The sequence below is a fragment of the Hypanus sabinus genome, chromosome 30 (assembly GCF_030144855.1).
Source record: "Hypanus sabinus isolate sHypSab1 chromosome 30, sHypSab1.hap1, whole genome shotgun sequence".
Taxonomy (NCBI): domain Eukaryota; kingdom Metazoa; phylum Chordata; class Chondrichthyes; order Myliobatiformes; family Dasyatidae; genus Hypanus; species Hypanus sabinus.
In genome coordinates, this window is record NC_082735.1 from 27,399,269 (window position 1) to 27,414,995 (window position 15,727).

A 15,727-nucleotide genomic window follows, 5' to 3' on the forward strand; every position below is an offset into this window, starting at 1 on the left:
ATGCAATTTTAATCAATCCTAGAAATAAAAAACACATTTAACAAAAAAAACCAGGAGCACCTACTTACGAATATTTAACAAAACTCATGTTCCAAAACAGGCTATTTGAGGTGTGGTCAATCACACATAAATGTTGTATTCATATACACAAACAAAAAAATTCAAAGTGATTCAAGGTTTTGTCTTAAAAAAAAAGTTTTCATGACAAGCTTAAGAGTTTTAGGAGTTCAAACAAATGGATTAGTAAAAATTATTCATGTCAGCTGAACATATTCTTTCGCAGAAACTGACAGTAAACTTGCTTACCATAGCTCTATGCACATTACCTCTTATTTCTTTGGTAAATTTCACACGCTGAGAGTCAGTCAGTGGTTTATTCTGCTCATTGATATTCTGAATGTCTAATACTTCACACATGAACTCAATGACTGGTTGAGCTCTGTAAAAAGCTGTCGCAGACACTGTAAGACACAAAAAGATCACTTTTCTTGAAAGGGCAGCCTGCTATCAAATTCATATTCCTTACTCTTGTTTCCCATCTTATCAATTTGAAACCATAGATTTTTCCAGACTTCAAATCCAGTGAGATCCATGATCAATAAGCTGAGTGAAATTAACAATAGGAGTGAGAGATGGACTAATGAGCTTCTACTTCTTTCTTTTTCCTGGCTGTAAATTGCATAGGGAACCACTTTATTGAGGAACTATATTTTGTATTATTGATCAGCTTTATGGCAAAAGAAAATACAAGTACATAATACAAGAGAAAGAAGAGAAAGTCTGCAGATGCTGGAAATCAGAGCAACACACACAAAATACTGGAGGAACTCAACAGGCCAGGCAGCATTTACAGAAAAAAGTACAGCCGACGTTTCGAGACAAAACCCTTCAGTAGTACTGGAGAAAAAAAAACTGAGAAATAGATTTAAAAGGTGAGGGGAGGGGAGAGAGAAACACCAGGCAATAGGTGAAACTGGGAGGGGAAGGGACGAAGCAAAGAGCTGGGAAGTTGTTTGGTGAAAGAGACAGAAGGCCATGAAAGAAAGAAGAATGGGGGAGGGACGAGCACTAGAGGGAGGCGATGAGCATGCAAGGAGATGGGAAATTGTGAAGGGGGGGAATGCATTACTAGAAGACTGAGAAATCAATGTTCAAGTCATCAGGTTGGAGGCTACCCAAATGGAATACAGTCGGCCCTCCTTATCTGCAGGGGATTGGTTCTAAGACCCCCAGAGGATAACAAAAAACGCAGATGCTCAAGTCCCTTATTTAACCTGTTTCAGTGCAGTGGACATTAGGACCCGGCGGTGCAGCTCTGAATCCAGTGTTTCTGTTCACGAAAATAATCACGATCACGATTGAAATTAAGCTGGAAGTAATAAAGCGATCGGAAAGAGGTGAAACGCCATCGGTCACTGGAAAAGCGTTAGGCTACAGTCAGTCAACGATCGGAACAATTTTAATGGAGCATGTGAAAGGCCCTGCCCCGACGAAAGCAACAATTAATACTAAGCAACGCAGTGGTTTAATTATTGAAATACGTATGTTTCTTAAGTTTTACATGCATAGAAAGGTAAAATATGTACTATATACTAAGAAAGTCATTTGACTGATGCTAAATAATACTGGATGTACCTGTTCCGACTTCAAATCCGACTTAAAGACGGACTCAGGAATGGAAATCATTCATAATCCAGGGACTGCCTATACTTTGAAGTCATTTCTAGATTACTTATAATACCTAATACAATGTAAATGTTATGTAAATAGTTGTTATACTGTATTGTTTAGGGAATAATGGAAAGAAAAAATAGTCTGTATATGCTCAAACAACAAGTGCTGGAGAGAGAACTTCTGGATTTTCCCGATCCGCAGTTGGTTGAATCCGCGCATGCAGAATCCGTGGATAAGGAGAGCCGACTGTACTAGGTGTTCCTCCAACTTAAGTGTGGACTTATCCCGACAGTGGAGGAGGCCATGGATGGACATATTGGAATGGGAATGGGAAGTGGAATTAAAATGGGTGGTCACTGGGAGATCCCACTTGTTCTGGTGGACGGAACATAGATGCTTAGTGAAGCAGTTTCCCAATCTACGTTGGGTTACACGAGGAGCACGAGGAACACAGTATATGACCACAACAGTCTTAAAGGTGAACTGCCACCTCGAGGGGGAGGGTGAGGGGGAGATTTTCTCCTGTTTGTAGCTGCACAATCTTCAGGTTTTGGGGAGTATGCCTGCCCTGCCTGTAAGAGGCAGTCAGCAGTCCACTGGGATATTTACCAGAGGTTACAGCTAAAATCTTTAATGCAGGGGTTCCCAACTTTTTTATGGCATGAAGCCTTAATAATTAACCGAGAGGTCCAGAGACCACAGGCTGGAAACCCCTTCTTAAAGACCACGAGTTCTGACTGTGATTACATTCATTTTCTGCTGCTTGCCGAAGAATAGGACCTGGTTCTTCAGAACCACAAGCCAGTAACCTGGTTCTTCAGAACCACAAGCCAGTAACATTAACAGTAGTTTCGAAATTATTTCAAAACCAGAGAGGGAGGTATTTTGTGTGTTGCTTCAAAAACCAGAATCAGGTTTATTGTCACTGACAATAGTCATGAAATTTAATCTATGGCAGCAGTACCATGGAGCCATTATAAATTACTTTAAGTTACAATAATTAGTGTGAAAGAGGAATAGCAAGGTAGTGTTCATGAACTGTTCATAAATCTGACGGCAGAGGGGAAGAAACTGTTACTAACATGCTGAGTGTGGGTCTTCAGGCTCCTGTACCTCTTCCCTGATGGACAGTGCCGACACGATCTACGTCAATGATTTAGATGAAGGCATTGAGAATAACATCAGCAAATTTGCTGATGATACTAAGCTGGGTGGCAGTGTGACATGTGATGAGGATGTTAGGAGAATTCAGGGTGACTTGGATAGGCTGGGTGAGTGGGCAGATACTTGGCAGATGACGTTTAATGTGAATAAGTGTGAGGTTATCCACTTTGGGAGTAAGAACAGGAAGGCAGATTATTATCTGAACAGTGTAGAGTTAGGTAAGGGTGAAATACAAAGAGATCTAGGAGTCCTTGTTCATTAGTCACTGAAGGTGAATGAGCAAGTGCAGCAGGTGGTGAAGAAGGCTAATGGAATGTTGGCCTTTATTACAAAGGGAATTGAGTACAAGAGCAAGGAAATCCTCTTGCATTTGTACAGGGCCCTGGTGAGACCACACCTGGAGTATTGTGTACAGTTTTGGTCTCCAGGGTTGAGGAAGGACATCCTGGCTGTAGAGGAAGTGCAGCGTAGATTCACGAGGTTAATTCCTGGGATGTCTGGACTGTCTTACGCAGAGAGGTTAGAGAGACTGGGCTTGTACACGCTGGAATTAAGGAGATTAAGAGGGGATCTGATTGAAACATATAAGATTATTAAGGGATTGGACAAGATAGAGGCAGGAAATATGTTCCAGATGCTGGGAGAGTCCAGTATCAGAGGGCATGGTTTGAGAATAAGGGGAAGGTCATTTAGGACAGAATTAAGGAAAAACTTCTTCTCCCAGAGAGTTGTGGGGGTCTGGAATGCACTGCCTCGGAAGGCAGTGGAGACCAATTCTCTGGATGCTTTCAAGAAGGAGCTAGATAGGTATCTTACGGATAGGGGAATCGAGGGATATGGGGACAAGGCAGGAACCGGGTATTGATAATAGATGATCAGCCATGATCTCAAAATGGCGGTGCAGGCTCAAAGGGCCAAATGGTCTACTTCTGCACCTATTGTCTATGATCTTTTCTAGCAATCGATTATTATAGAAACTTGTATTAATCCAACAAAAGCACAGCTATAAAATAATTGGGAATGTTTACCCACAGTCAAGAACCAGAATTACAGTTTTCCAAATATTCAGATGATAATATGTACACCATAAAGCACAACCATTCTGATGCATACTAACAGATCAGTTAGGACCTTTTATTTTCAATGTATCATGTAATAGGAATAATCTACTTTCTTAATAACTGTAGAACTCTTAAGTCTCCAATTGATGACAAATATCAATGTTTGTTATGCAAATTTTAGTGAATCTGGTGATAAAATACAGCAAACAATAATAAAGAATAGACACCCACCATCTTCGCAGAAAGAATCAGAAAATAAAATAATACATTTTCATTTTATACTATGTGCCATGAATGGCCAGATTCAGAATAAATGATTGATGCACTGGTTGCATTTTGTAACATATGGTTTGGTAACTATTAAACCTTGAGATGCTCCAATAGGCAAGGCATAATGTGGCATCACTCACTTCTAATATTAATTTAGACAAGCTTTGAAACTAAATGAGTTACAGAAATATAAACAACTACTTAAAACATTTAGCTGTTGTATTTGGAAGGAAGCAGACGGATTCACCACAAAAAGTGAACCATTTGGTTTATTTGGTCAAATCTAATTATGATCAGCAGCCTTGCATACTGCCAGAATTACCTGGTTTATCCAATAGTGCTCAGTTTTTCCTAGCACTGCTGACACTGATATCCAGAAAAAAGGTTTTGTCTGAATCTAGCTTACATGCAAGACACTATTGGTCTCAGCCTCAAGGCCATTCTGTATTTACTTTTGCATTTTTACAAGCTGTTAAGATTTTCCGACAAAACTACCCCGCAAATTACACATCGTTGTATCTCATTACAACTAATTCAGATGGGCCAAAACCATTCAATAAAAGTTCATTTCAGGATGCAAAATTACCTCACTGTCCCCTTAATCCATGCTGAGGACATCTGGTGTAATGGTGAGGTAGCAAGATCAGTAGAAAGGTAATTATGTACACAATGTGCAAGAACAGTTCTTCACTTGCTTTACTACATGCACAAAAGTGGTATGGGTACAACCTCCCCCAGAAGGGCCCTTCTCAGCAGCAGTGGAATTCCAAAAAAATGTTTATTCTTACTACTGCTACTTGCTTATTAGAATATATGGATTAATTTCACTTGTGCTTCTGTGATGAGTTAATAGGAAAACAGTAAGCATATTTCACTTCACTCCTTTTTAATACACTTTTTACAACACAATAAAACTATATTTTAATTAACCCATGATGACACACCTTGAATCAAAAATTTTAGGGCTACTCAGCAAGAGATCCATTATCTTTTTAATTTTGCACATCTAATACAATGGTCATACTTGGCTGGATTTAACATTTTGACAAACACCACTAACCTTTATACCCAGCTGGATAACATCTTATCCATTTAAATAAACTACTAATGCTGTAGTTGATTAGGCAATAATTTGATGCTTTGAATCTCCTTGAAGGATGGCTTTGAGATTGAAATTAATGTTTTATGAAAGCACTGAAGCAAGTCAGATAAAAACATTCTGAATGCTGTAAGATACACATAATAAGTACATTCACAGTTTAGCAACTCACCATCAATGTTTAACATCATATTCCACATGGCTGGTCGAACAGACTGATGGAAACCAAACCAAACTTCTCGACCTCCTCCCAGTGGGTGATAGTAACCCTCTGGAGGAGAGAAAAAGGAACGACCCACTGGGGTATACCTAAGGTGAAGCGGGGAGGGAAAGAAAATAAAAAGGTAATCCAACAAAACTCTTCTAATAAGACCTGCTAAGACACTAGATATTCAGATAGTGAAGAGAGAATATTTTACAAAGCATTTTTCTAGTGCTTACTGTAGCTTCTTCACAAAGCTGTTTCTCTACTGCTGAGGAGAAACAAACAGTTTTATTAGAATTATAAACTATACAGCAAATATGTTAAGATACAACTAGAACAAGGAATTTGAAGAAGCAACTCCACACACAGTGGGGAAAAAAAAACATCAATAGGTAAAGTGCAGGAGAAGTTACACACTATTCAGACACATCATGGTCAATCTGGATCTCAAGTTCTCACCTCAGAAAGATTGATTACATGCAGTATAGATAATCTTAAGTTACACGTGTGCATGTTTTCAATGTCTACACAAGGGTTCTGATGATCCAAAGACACCAACCAGATACTGCAAGGTATAGTAGGCATAGACCCAGGTCTGTAACATGATGTAAAGAATGTTCAGAAGATAAATCGAGGACAAAATTCCAGAAAAATTAAAAGAAGTGCTTCTTTATTTCACTCCTAAATAACTCAGCTAGTTTTAACACCAGGAAATTCAATATGGACTTGAACACAAATGAACAAAACTTTGGGGTAGGTAAGCTTTAATAGTCAATATATCACAGGGAGGGCAGTGAACAAGGAAAACCTAGCAGAGGTTATCCAGTGTTACACTGAGGAAACCACTGCTCAGATCACATTCCCGTTGAAGCTCAGTGCAGGATACAAGATCCCAATAATTTTAAGAGGGATTCAGAAAACCTAAGATAAGTTTTACTCAGTTATTTTACTTCCATACAAATTTCTGTGCAGTTTCTCTTCTAATTAGTTTCTAAAATAGTTGTTAAAATTAGATGCTGGTTCTGTAAAAAGGAGGTTCAAACAATAATTAAGAAAACATGGAGATGGCAGATAAATTTAGGTCATTCTGCATGGATTTCAAAAAGAGCTGTAAATCAGCAATTTGATTGGAGGGCACAATTGCAATAAACTGGGAAGTGGCAAAACATGAACAAATCGCTCTGTTTGATGATCAATCTCCATATTCTGATAAGCTTCATCTTATAATCAAAATGGCAGCTAGTAAGATAGTTAAAGTATTAGCTTTATTTTAATGAAATTCCCCATGTTCTGGTTAGATTTCATTTAATGAAAAAATAGTAGTGGTGAACTGACTTATTGAAAAACTGGTCTATGTGTTGAAAGTGTACCAGCAATTCTAAGGGGAGAGCTGTAAGAAGCTTAAAATTTATGAGAAGGATGGATAGAGTACACAGCTGGTATCTCTTTCCCCATGGTTAAAATGTCTAATACTGGAGGGCATGCATTTGAGGTGAGAGAGGCAAACTTCACAGCAGACGTGCAAGGCAAGTTTTTCTTAATAGGGTGATGGGTGTCTGAAAGATGCTGCCAGGACTGGTGATGGAGGTAAATACGACAGAGGCACTTAACAGGCTCAGAGATAGGCACATAAATATGCACCATGTGCAGAAGGGCCTATTTCTGTACTGTACTATTACTCAACTTTGCTCTGGCAACTCCTGTGACGTCACTGGTGCCAAGCTGTATCAGCCCTTGCCCTTCTCTTGGACAACATCGGAGGCATGGAGAGGGGAGTCTTGCTGCTTGGGTAACTGCTAGTCTTCCATACAACCTTGCCCAGGCCTGCGCCCTGGAGAGGACCGCAAGACCTTCCAAGCGCAGATCCATGGTCTCACGAGACTAATGGATGCCATCACTATTGTTCTGTATGTTCTAAGACATCACTCTTCTTTTATAATTAAAAATAAAGTGAATAAGCAAAAACAGGACAAAAGTGAGGTAATGTCTTTGCTAGGACAAATTTGGACAATTTACCACTTTGCTGGTTAGATGTCAGTATGTTCGTGTTGTAGCTGAACTGAAGACATTTTGCTTAAGGTATAATAAATTCGAGAAGTCAAGACTGGAATGTTACACTCAGGGGCTCTAAAATCCTAATGCTTTTAATGGATCCAGCACACAGTTATTTCTTAAATTGTTGCAATTAATTGTGACTTATAGGACAGGAAGGGACCTCAGTAGGTGGATTATTCAATCAACAATTCTGGTTGAATATGGCTTTAAATTAGCCCTTTGCCATCGTTCAGGATGAGGATGATAATGCACCTCTATCTCCTATTAAATGCTAACAGTTTACCTTCTTGCATGATTGGATTTGGCAATACCCTAGTGCAGTGGTTCCCAAAGTGGCCAATATTGTCCCCTTGGGGGTGATGGGGAGAACATCAGTAACAAACTGAGGGTTTACAGGCTTAATTTAAGATTATAAGTATTCAATCCCCACTGCCTCAAAACTGATTACTTTGATCATATAATCCTCATCTCTTGCTAACTCACCATTCTCTTAGACTTTGCTCAAAGCACGTTATAGCTGTTGAAAAGCAAATGACACTTCTGTATTTGGCATATCATGAGAAACCTAGACTTAAGAAATTGTAAACAAGAAAAAAGCTGCAGATGCTGGAAATCCAAGCAATACCAACAAAATGCTGGAGGAACTCAGCTGGTCCAGCAGCATCTGTGGGGAAAAAAGTACAGTCGACATTTTGGTTGATATTTTGGGGCCTGGCATGCACACTACTGTAGTAGTGTTAGCTAGTATGATTCCTCAACTCTGATCATGCAGTGACGCAATTCCTGTTAATTAGGGTATGGCATTCAGTGGGTTAAGTTTAGTATCTGCCCTTTCAAACAGTCTTGACCGTATTTCTCTAGCCCACGACCCAACTGATGTACCTTCAGGCAGTCAGGTTTTGCCTGAGCTATAATGGCGTCATAACTTTATTGATCGCTGCACTTGAATTTGGTCTTAAACAGTAGGTGATTGACTATTGACATTAATCCATAACAAAAATGGTTGAAGTGGACTAAATGAAAAACAAGTGTGAATGGTATAGTGTAGAGTTTCAGAAATATGGATTTATACCAGCACAGGGAACCAATAGCAGCCAATGTTTCTGTTGTGTGAAAAAGCTTCTCAAATGAGCCAATGAAACCACCCATTCTTGAACATTTGAATAGAATGCACTCTAACAAGGGAAACAAGACCTTGGCTTATTTTCAGTCACTTAGTGAAAACTATCAAAAAAAATAGAAAACACTTTAAAACAAGCACTTCACAACAAAAGTGATAGGTTATGTGCTTCATGCAACATTTCATTGCTCATTACTTAATCTATAAACCTCCATAAAACTGGAGAAGAACTGATTCTCCAGCACTGTGGGAGGTTCTGAGTATGGTTTCGCTTAAGCCACTAGATTACACAATTAAAATGATTCTTTTCAGCTACAACTCTGTTCAAAGACGGATAGATGAAATGTTTGAGAATGTGGAAGACACAGTGTACAACATACTTTGTACGATATAATTTGCTCTGCAGTTGAATCAGTCAACTTTGCCAGGGAACAATTATTTGCTCCTCGGTTACATTTCTGTCATAAAAGAAGAAAGCATGGTTCATGAGTTGTTACTTGTCAGGAGACTAGAAATATTGACTCCCCTTTGTATCTGTTTCAAGTTATTGAGCAATTTTCCCAAAGAGAAAGACATTCTGCTCACCAACATTCTTGCTTGTGCAACAGATGGGACACCATCAATGACAGGTGGCCACTATGGGTTTATTTCTTTCTTGGAAAAGAGCTGTACCTAAATATTTACCATTCACTGTGTAATTCACAGACAACATGTCACAAAAAACCTAAGGTGATCAGCTGCACAAATTGTCAAATATTGTTATCACAGCGGTAAATAAACTCAAGTCCCATGCTCTCAATTTGACTATTTCAAGAGCTTTGTACTGAGAATGATGAACAGTTTGTACATTTCCTGGTGCACACAGAAGTCAGATGGCTCTCAAAAAGAAACTGTCTAAGATGCATTTATGCTTTTTGAAACTGTGATAAAAAATTTTGAAGACTCAAATGTTTTATTCAGTAATCAACTTAATAATATTAGGCACAAGTTTGCTTATTCGTCATAACTATTCACAAAGTTCAATGAAATCAATTTTCAATTGCAAGGAAATGATGTGAATCTTATCGAAGTCAAATCAGTTGCCTCCACATTTCTGTCCAAGTTAACCTTACTTAAATACAACATTAGATGTTGCCACTTTTTCCAATTTCCAAGCCTCTCTAAGTTAAAAGAAAAAGAAAGAATACCAGATCATGATCTTCAAGTATATTGTACCCATCTGAGTGAGCTGCATAAAGACATGTCAGACAGATTTCAGGATCTTCCCTCAATCCAAAATTCAGATTGGGTAATAAATCCACTCCTGAACACTTGTAAGGAATTAACAGGAAGGATAGAGGAAGAACTAATCTCACTTCAAAATGACTGAAAAAAAACCATATCAAGTCTTTTGGCTGCAGAAATAAACTACTTCACCCTATCCTGCATTGTGGAAAAAGGTCGAAATATTCTTTGCTGTTTTTCTAACATCATATTTACTGGAGCATGGTCTCAGTGTTATTGTCCAACTTCTTCCAAAGCAACAAAACAGACTGCAAATTACTGAACGTGGGGACTTGAGATTCCTTTAGAGCGATATTTGACAACGTGCCACATGAGGTTGCTTATCAAGTTAAGATTCCATGGTATTACAGGAAAGTTATTAACATGGTTAGAGCACTGGCTGATTGGTAGGAGGCAGCGAGTGGGAATAAAAGGATCCTTTTCTGGTTGGCTGCAGGGGTTGGGGTTGGGACGACTTCTTTTTATGCTGTATATAAATGACTTGGATGATGGAATAGATGGCTTTGTTGCCAAGTTTGCAGATGATATGAAGTTTGGTGGAGGTGCAGACAGTGCTGAGGAAACAGGATGCAGAAGGACTTAAGACAGATCAGGGGAATGGGCAAGAAAGTGGTAAATAAAATACAATGTTGGAAAATGCATGGTCATGCACTTTGGTAGTAGAAATAAATGTGTGGACTATTTTCTAAAAGGGGAGAAAATACAAAAATCTGAGATGCAGAGGGACTTGGGAGTCCTTGTGCAGACAGAGGTTAACTTGCAGGCTGAGTCAGTGGTGAGGAAGGCAAATGCCATGCTAGCATTCATTTCAGGATGTCTAGAATACAAGAGCAAGGATGTGATGCTGAAGCTTTCTGAGGCACTGGTGAGACTCACCTTGAGTACGTGAACAGTTTTGGGCCTCTCATCTTCAAAAATATGTTCTGGCATTGGAGAGGGTCCAGAGGAGATTCACAAGGATGATTCCAGGAATGAAAGGGTTATCATATGAGGAATATTTGATGGCTCTGGGTCTGTACTCGCTGGAATTCAGAAGGACGAGAGGGGATCTCATTGAAACCTTTTGAATGTTGAAAGGCCTAAACAGAGTAGATGTGGAAAGGATGTTTCCCATGGTGGGAGACTCTAGGACAAGAGGGCATAGCCTCAGTATAGAAGGGCACCCTTTCAAAACAGAGATGCAGAAAAATTTCTTTAGCCAAAGGGTGGTGAATTTGTGGAATCTGTTGCCACATGCAGCTGTGAAGGCCAGGTCGTTGGGTGTATTTAAGGCAGAGATTGATAGGTTCTTGATTGGACATGGCATCAAAGGCTACAGGGAGAAGACTGGGAAATGGGGTTGAGGAGGAAATAGAAAAAAAAGGATCAGCCACGATTGAATGGCAGTGCACACTCGATGGGTTAGATGGCCTAATTCTGCTCCTATGTCTTATGGACATTCAGCCTGATGTTGAGGAACTGATTTCACTGCACCAAGCCCATTCATCTCACTGAAAGGTCAAAAAGCAATGAAGTAATGAATAGTTAAACTACCAATTTACTGTCTAAAATTGATGAAGATTGCTTTTACTGTAATTGAATAATTTTATTTGTAGTTGTAAGTAGACTTGAATAATCTTTGCAATTATTTGTCACTGCTTTGAATTTATTGTTTACTTTCACTGTTTACTTTTACTTTCAGTTCCTGTTTACTTTCACTGCATCGTTAATCAAAATTCTTTGAAGCTGTTATATAACAGCCAGAAAGGGAGAGGGGAATGGTGGGGATGCAGTAACTCAAGAAAGTTTGGAAACCACTGCTATACAAAATTAATCTAATTTGAAGGTTGTGGGATCAATTCTCTCTCTATAATAGGCAGTTTCCAGTGCTTAATATACATACAATTATACTTTAGGTTGATTATAATGGTATAGTGAAGAATATGCTAGAACACAGTAAGGGATTGGGTATTCACCGAGGTAAGTGTTGAGGAGAATGAGGTACTCACCAAAAAGGTATAATTTTGTCAGAACATTATTCAGCTGTTATTTGATTTGCAGGAAAGTTCACCAGACCTTGGCACAAATCCGCAGAAGTTGGAAAGGGTGACTTTGCAGGATTGACTGGGTCCCAGATGCCTTTGATATGTCTGATTCTAGCATCTAAGTTGATGCCAGCTGGCATATTTAATTTTATTACAGATTTACTGGTGACTTAATAGTGTGACCTACCAGGTGATTTTAGTTGGCTCTTGAGCTAGCTACATAGCTATAGATCTGAGTAAAAGACTCTAAATAGGAACAGGAAATTATTTCCTTAAAAAGGGCATTGGTGAACCAGATTGGTTTGTTTAAAAAAAAATCAGGAGTTTCAGCTTTGCCACCGACAAATTTTTACTCACCATTTTTCTAAATGTAATTTAAATTCTTCAAGCAACTTGGTACAGTTTAAACCCCATTGGATTATTTTTGCCCAGGTTTCTGGATTACTAATCTGGCAACATATCCAATTTTATTTTATCTTTTCGTACCATCTCTTCCACCTTCTAACCACACTGACTGAGACATCTCTTCATCTAATACATTATTTTCTGGAACAAATGTTTGCTCATCTTTATTTACCAGAATTTATGAACCAAAATTTTTGCATAGCAACTCAAATTTACAGTACAGCATTGTGGTATGATGTGGTATTTCCTTCAAAGATACTAAGGGCAGATTTTTAAATCACATGCCAAATGCTTCTATTTTATTAGCAATGTGATGCCTACTTTTCAATGTCTTGCCACTTCACCTCCACAAATGAACAAGGTAGAGCTGTCCAGACCAAGAGCAGAATGTTCTTTAAGCAGACACTTGCTCTGAATTTTCAGAAGGCCTTCGAATCAACATACTGCAATGGATCCACAACCTTTTCGAGTCTTAGCCACATTTCCTTGCCTGTTTTTTAAATTCTTTATTTCATTCCTTTCCATTGACTATTAATAATTTTTAATGATTTATACATCACATGTACATTGAAACATACAGCAGAATGTGTCATTTGCATTAACAACCAACACACAAAATAATGTGCTGGGGTCAGCCCATGAGTACTGCCACACATTCTGGCACCACCACAGCATACTCAACCCAGCACACAATTCAGAATGACACAAGCAACAGCAACGACAATAACAAAACCAAAGTAAAACAAGTCCCTTTCCCACCCTCTCATCCCCTCACACACACAGGCTTCCAACCTCCAGTCTCTGGTGTGGACTCCACCTCTATTTCTGGACTCGCAATTTTCAGTCTTCAACTTTGAGCTTTTTACCTCTGCGCTTGTTGAACTCTAGACTTCAACATTTGGCTGTGTCGGCTGGACTTGGCTGATCTCTGAGTATCGACCCCAAGACTCACCAATCTCAGGTTTGACCTTCAGGTTTTGATCCCAGGGCTCAACAATCACATGTTTGACTTCTGGGCACTGACTGACCCAACCTCTGGGATGATGGACCTTTGACTGTAGAGCACCTTGGGCCTCTCTACTTTCAGACTTACATGGACCTGATCCCAGCGACCTGGGTGATCACAGGTGCTCATGACTCCTGCCTGTACAAGCCTCCGACTCATGATTCAGACTGTTGGTCTGTCGACCTGATCCCAACTCAAGATTGCTTACCATTGACCATGGAGCATATTCCAACCTGGACTCAAACACAGGCTCCTGCTCCTGACTCTTCATTCTCTTTCATCCTTGCCCCGAAACCTAACCTGATCTCTAGCACTCCACACTGTCCCCCAAACCATTCCTACAAACCTAAGAAAAAGGTAATTAAGTCTGAGCCATAAAATCAACGGACAACGCAGCTCAACGTCAACTTGACTGGAAGTTTTTTGACCTATTAACTGAGGTGCATTTTTGTCCCAAATTTAATGCCAAAATCATGGCTGCATTTCACTCAGTACTCTTCAATCCCCTTTATAAATAGGTTATTAGCAATTATGGTAGGTTTAAAAACTATATTCATCTATTCACCTAGTTCCTGTTCTGGTTGAAAGATTTACAACAGAATTATTAACCCATTTCACTTCAGTGCCTGCCTTACATTTTGCATTGGGTTCTCTTGCAAAGCTTTCTTTCCCCCCACATCTCAGCCAGTTTAGTGCCCCAATTCAAAAAGGAATACAAACAATGTATATTTTATTTAACAAACAAAACGTATTTATGAGTTGTTACAATGAATCTCAAGAGCATACTTTTCTGTCAGAAAATGAAGCACCTGAGCATTAATCTGGAAATATAATAGTAAACACACATCAGTATTCACCTCATTGAGGGAAGATGTCTTGTGACAACATCAAGTGCCTGGACACAATCCTCCGGAACTTCATTTAGACGCCCTGCCAAAGCTTCTAAGAGTAACTGCAGACTGACCACTGACACCCACTGTATGGAAACCTTGAAGGTCTGATCTTTGCCTTCCCCTGGGAGGGTCACTTCCAAGTCAACCTATAATAAAGTAGAAGCAGATAGTAGTTCCTCATTTGTAATATTTATTACAGATCACACTTGCCCATGTAGGAAACTAATAAAAACACTGGCCAAAAAAATTTGGAAACTTATGCCTCCAAGAAGCAAAAAAGAATTAAACTTAGTAACTCAAATTCCAACAGGCATGCCATTTCTTTTTAAACGTTATATGCTTATGAAGTCAAGATGGGAAATCTAAAGGACCTGATTAAATTCAACATATATGAATCATGACAACAAATTACATTTTTATTAAAATGATTCAAGAGCCCAACTAAACCATTATTCAGCTAAAACCTCCTTTGAAGTTTAACTCTCCTGAGTGCAAATGTGGCAGAGACAGAGGAATTAAGAAAAGGGGATGGTGTGGCGACCCATTTCCTGGCACATCCGAACCGACTCACAATTAGATAGCCTACGGGGGTTTGCAAGCACAGAGCTTTGGAGCCTCTGCGCCACGGGGGGCAGGTTGAGGGAGGCTTAAAAGTGAGGCTGAAGATTTCGAATAAAGTTTTTTCCTTCGACTGCAGTTACCGACTCCGTGTCGTAATTTTAGCGCTGCGTGTAGCACACCGCTACAATTGGTGACCCCGACAGTCCAAACGATTTTTGGATCAGAAATGACCGACGCCGCCTCTGTTCATGCGGTTTCGTTGAAACTGCCGGGTTTCTGGACACAGCGCCCGAACCTATGGTTCCAGCAAGCCGAAGCCCAATTCCACGTTTGCCAGATCACCTCAGAAGACACCCGCTACTACTAGGTGGTGAGCTCCCTCGACCAGGACGCAGCGGCCCAGGTCGTGGAGTTCGTACAGTCTCCCCCGGCAGACGGCAAGTACACGGAATTCAAAGCCCTGCTCCTCAGGACTTTCGGACTCTCACGGCGCGAGCGGGCTGCCCGTTTACTGCACCTGGATGGCTTGGGAGACAGACCTCCATCGGCTTTAATGAATGAGATGTTGTCTCTGGCCGGAGGACACAAGCCCTCCCTCATGTTTGAGCAGGCATTCCTGGAGCAGCTGCCCGAGGACATATGCCTGCTGCTGTCTGACGCGGATTTCAGTGACCCCCGGAAGGTGGCAGCCCGGGCGGACTTGCTGTGGAACGCCAAAAAGGTGAGCGGGGCGTCCATCGCACAGATCTCCCAGCCACGCTCCCGGCAGCAAACCAGTCCAGGCCCGGCCGCAGAGCCCGCCAACCCCCGGCCCAATAAACACTGGTGCTTCTACCACCAGCAGTGGGGCGCAGAAGCCCGCCATTGTCGACCGCCCTGCAAGTTCCCGGGAAACGCCAGGGCCAG

General features: G+C 40.3%; 1 protein-coding gene across 2 annotated transcripts in view; it reads right to left on the reverse strand.

Moving 5' to 3' along the window:
* The window catches only part of LOC132383486 (protein argonaute-4), an 86,229-nt gene that overhangs the window by 44,395 nt on the left and 26,107 nt on the right, over nt 1-15,727 (reverse strand). For both annotated transcript variants that reach the window (XM_059954487.1, XM_059954486.1), the window contains exons 4-6: nt 14,225-14,406; nt 5,441-5,577; nt 327-461 (exon numbers count right to left, since the gene is read on the reverse strand). In XM_059954487.1, coding sequence (XP_059810470.1) covers nt 327-461; nt 5,441-5,577; nt 14,225-14,406 — 454 coding nt within the window. The remainder of the gene's footprint in view (nt 1-326; nt 462-5,440; nt 5,578-14,224; nt 14,407-15,727) is intronic.